The 4187-nt window shown below is 30.8% G+C and overlaps 1 protein-coding gene across 1 annotated transcript; it reads right to left on the reverse strand.

Moving 5' to 3' along the window:
- Positions 1 to 244: 244 nt before the first annotated feature.
- LOC106770170 lies at positions 245 to 1972 on the reverse strand. The gene is made up of 3 exons (XM_014655992.1): positions 1340 to 1972; positions 463 to 1191; positions 245 to 337 (listed from the first exon to the last, which is right to left on the reverse strand). Exons 1-3 carry the CDS (start codon positions 1970 to 1972, stop codon positions 245 to 247), a joined length of 1455 nt encoding a protein of 484 aa, XP_014511478.1.
- Positions 1973 to 4187: the final 2215 nt, after the last annotated feature.

Consider the following 4187-nt stretch of genomic DNA (forward strand, 5'->3'; position numbering starts at 1 on the left):
TCAAATAAAAGATACAGTTTATATCACTAAAGATAAAATAAATTCAAAAAACAAAAGGGCAAAAGAATACAATTTACCATTAGGCAAGTCAATAAATTTCAAAATAATACCAACCAAAGCTATAATGAGAGTATGATATGTAAAAGAAAATAAAGAACTCAAACTAAAAGGAATATAATTTAGTAGCTGACATGTTTTTTATTATACGACTTCTTGTCCACAATGCAACTCAAACAATAATTACTTAGTTCTCCTGCTTAACCTTGTTTATCAGGTGGCTGAGACCAGTTGTTAGTGCTGATTTTGATGTCAATGATGCTTGTAGTATTCCAAAACCCTGCACAAACAATCGAACTTTACTATACACTGACATAATATTAGGATAAATTGAGTACATAAGATATTGTAAATTTTGAACAAAAATATTACATCCATATATATAATTTCCTTTTTTTACGTTACCTCTTTGATGCCAATGCTAACCAGTTTCTCTTCCAAGTCAGTGAAAGGAATTCTCAAAGTTGTTAGTAAGGAAATAACAGAAGTTGTGGACATTGGCGTCACAACCAAATCATCTGTTGCCATGTACAATGTTGGCCCTTTCACATATCCTTTACTATCAACAAAATCTACAGCTGTACATTTATTTCCAACCCCCAATGTCTCTAATGTGGGATCAACAAAATCTGCAGCTGTACATTTATTTTCATTCCCCAATGTTAGATAATAGGTCGATAAATATCGATTACGTGTGCTGGAATATTTGGTCTCAGTGTAACAAAAATATTTGGAGCCCAAAACTGGGGACAGCTTGTTGCTTGCTAGAAGCTGTGAGACAAGACCTGGTTCAACAACCTTCTTTACATTATTTGTTGTCCAATAATTTTGATCTAAATTAAGAATGCTCTTGTACATGCAAGAAAAGCCCTCCATCAAATGTACCACTCCTCCCAAAGGAACTGTGAGGAAACTAAGAAGAAAGTCTGCAAAATCTTCTTTTCCTTCAGCAAACACAACCTTCCCGTTTGATTTTCTCTGCACTATCTTCACGTTGATTTTGAAACTATCATTTTCATTCACATCCAAAGGAGGAAATTCAACCTTTCTATATTTCTCAATATATGGTTTTTCTAAGAATATACTTGTCAGAGTTATGGTTGAGATCAAACAACTTTTCAGCAAATCCATTACCTGTAAAAATTATAAACAGCATATATTAATCATCATAACTCCAAATCGCTCCACTTAGGTCATTAGTCATTCCATAGTAACAAAGAAAACGAGGAAAACCAAAAAGCAATACAAGATTAAAACTCAAGAAAGTGTGAATAAAAGAAACCTGATTTTTGGTTATGGTAACTGTCATTTCATTCACTGCAGACATGCTTTCTATTCCACAATTTTTGAACAGATCAAAAAATATATTCAGTGAGTTTGGCACAACTCTCAGATCGTCTGTGATCATAAAAGTAGCAGCACTGTCGTTAACAAAACCGTCAAATAGATAAGAGCTTCCAAGAGAAATGCGTCTGTCCAACATGTTCCCACATCTGCATCTTCTATTCTTGAACATGCTTATTAAGATCGGGCTTTTGGATCGACATTTGAGCAAGTTGTTACAAACGAAGTACTCTGTGGGCTCCGTGTCATCGATTTTCAGCCTCAGACTCTTGCAATAATGTTCCATTAAGTTCTTTGGTCGCAGTATCATTTGTTTGGACGAATCTGTGCTAAGAAACTCTTTGTCTAGATTTTCCACACTCTGATAGAGTGAAGTAAGTGATCCAAGTTCAATTGGTTGCATATTTGACTCCTCACGCACAAGTCTTACAATTGTTCCCAAAGGCAATGTGAACAAGCTAAACAGAACATCCACGAAGTCCTTTCCTGCCTCTGCAAAGACTACCTTGTTCCTTTTTTTTATTACCATAAGCTTCAAAGAAATCTGCTTTTCAGGTTCAGCTTTGACCATTGTGATCAACCTAAGAATCTAGGAGAATAATTTTGTTTTTTTATCCTGAAAATATGTTTCTTCCTATCAAACTTATGTGTACTTTCACTAAATGAACGCGATCCTTTAAATAACCTCAAAAACCTAACAACTGATACTAAATAACATTTGAAACAGAATAAAAACCAAAAATCATACTGATACTAAATAACACTTGAAACAGAATAAAACTGAAAAACCATAACCCAATCCAACAGAAAAAACTGAACGCACCAATAGAATAAAAACACAAAAAATAAAAATAAAAAAACCAATCCAAAACAGACTGAACATGAATGCATAGCACAATTAAAACTAATAAAATTACAATTATATCCTTAGTTTTAAAGTTTATCCAACAAAATGTTGTACCCACTTCATGTATTCATATTGATAACGTGACAGATGAACTGTTTTGTCTTGGGATAGGCTTTGTGAAGAGAAATTCAATGAAAGAAAATGTGACAGAGAATTAACAGAGATTGGTGAAATAAGACGTTGACATTATTTTTAATTTTGCATGCTGTGGCCATTGTCTTTCCGATTGCGTATTTGGTGCCATTTTTATGATCTCCCTTCATGAAGCAGTTGGTGCATACACAGTTTTAAAAGAATTCAGATTAGTATGAGTGCTTATTTTAATAAAATACAGTTACTGCATTGATAAAGTAAAAGTAAACAACTAATTTGAAAATTTATTTCAAAGGTTCTAGTACATAAAATGAAATGGAGGAGGTATCACATACTTAATCCACAAAGAAACTTAAAATCAAATAAACAAGAAATTACATTGAATTGTGAGACTATTTTGTCATTAAGTTGTAATGTTTAAGAACCAATTTGACCCTAATTTGTATTTTTAGGTTTAGGAATTAATAATTAAAAACATTTGTATTAGTATTATATTAATGTCAATATTGTTTAATCTTTAAAATTTAATAAAAAAAAATGATTTAGTTTTATGGTGAGACAAGAATTGACCTTGTTATTAGCTATTTTCATTCAGAATGAAAAATTAGTGTTATGTAATTTTTTTATAAAAGATTGTTTGTTTGAAAATGGTTATTGTTTTTAATTTTTGAACATCTTGGATATTTTTGGTATTTCTTGTCATGATTGAGAAAGAAAATGAAGATAATAAATACTTTGGCAAACGCGGATGGTTAAATAGATACCAAAATAAAAAAAGAAATTTCTTTTAGTTTTTGGAATTGTTTATTTAATTTTGGCTTAAATCCTTAATTGATCGAGAGAAATTTCAGTTTAGTACCTTCTTTTAAAAGTCTATACATTGGATCTCCATATTTTGCAATTTGTGTCAATTTAATCATTACCCCTTAACGGTGTTAAAATAATTAACGTTGAAGTGAGTGTACATATGAGGTGTGCAACAAAAGGTGAGGTGTCGTTTAGAAATGAGTTGAAGTGGGTTTTAAAGCCTAACTCAACTCCACAAAACCGGCTTATAAATTGGCCTTATCTCTAATCGGATGTAGGACTTCTAACATACCCCCTCCAAGCCGAGATATAGACATCTCGTGTCGAGGTATAAATGCCCAAGAAACAATAAATATCCCTAGGATAGATTTTAACCATGACTCTGATATCATAAATGGACTTTAAAACCTAACTCAACCCCACAAAACCAACTTGTAAGGTAAAGTTTGCACCTCATTTATATATTATAAATTGACTTTATCTGTAGTTGATGTAGGACTTCTAACAAAGAAATTAAAAAAATAAGTATCAAATGCGAGGATCGAACCAACACCAAAAGAAATAAGAAAAAACATTTTTTTTTTTATGATTTTTAAAACGAGTATTTATGAATAAAACAAACCCATGTAATATTAAGGCATAATATAATGTCTATATCAAAAGAAAAAAAAAATTGAGAATCCTGAACCTTTCAAACTCTTAGTGCTCAAATAAGAAGGCATGTGAGAGGTACGAAGAGAAAAGAGGGGATGAGGATAAGTGTAGAACTCTTAAGCTGTTGGACTCCCACTTAAAAAGTAAATTGGGTTATTTTATTTTATTATTTTTATTATTATATATTTTTTTTTTATTTTTTTTTTGCTAAAATTAAAGTTTGAAATTTTCTTAAAAAAATATATCTCATTTTTTATCTTTTTGTACTTAACATTAATTGAAAATATATTTTTTTATTTATTGTTATTTTTTTTTATTTATTGTT

The sequence above is a fragment of the Vigna radiata genome, chromosome 8, assembly GCF_000741045.1.
Source record: "Vigna radiata var. radiata cultivar VC1973A chromosome 8, Vradiata_ver6, whole genome shotgun sequence".
NCBI lineage: Eukaryota > Viridiplantae > Streptophyta > Magnoliopsida > Fabales > Fabaceae > Vigna > Vigna radiata.

Coding starts and splice junctions, on each gene's coding strand:
- LOC106770170 (XM_014655992.1), bottom strand. CDS start 1,972: ATGGTCAAAGCTGAACCTGAAAAGCAGATTTCTTTGAAGCTTATGGTA. Junction 1,192..1,339: donor TTACCATAACCAAAAATCAG/GTTTCTTTTATT, acceptor TAATTTTTACAG/GTAATGGATTTGCTGAAAAG. Junction 338..462: donor TTAGCATTGGCATCAAAGAG/GTAACGTAAAAA, acceptor TTGTTTGTGCAG/GGTTTTGGAATACTACAAGC.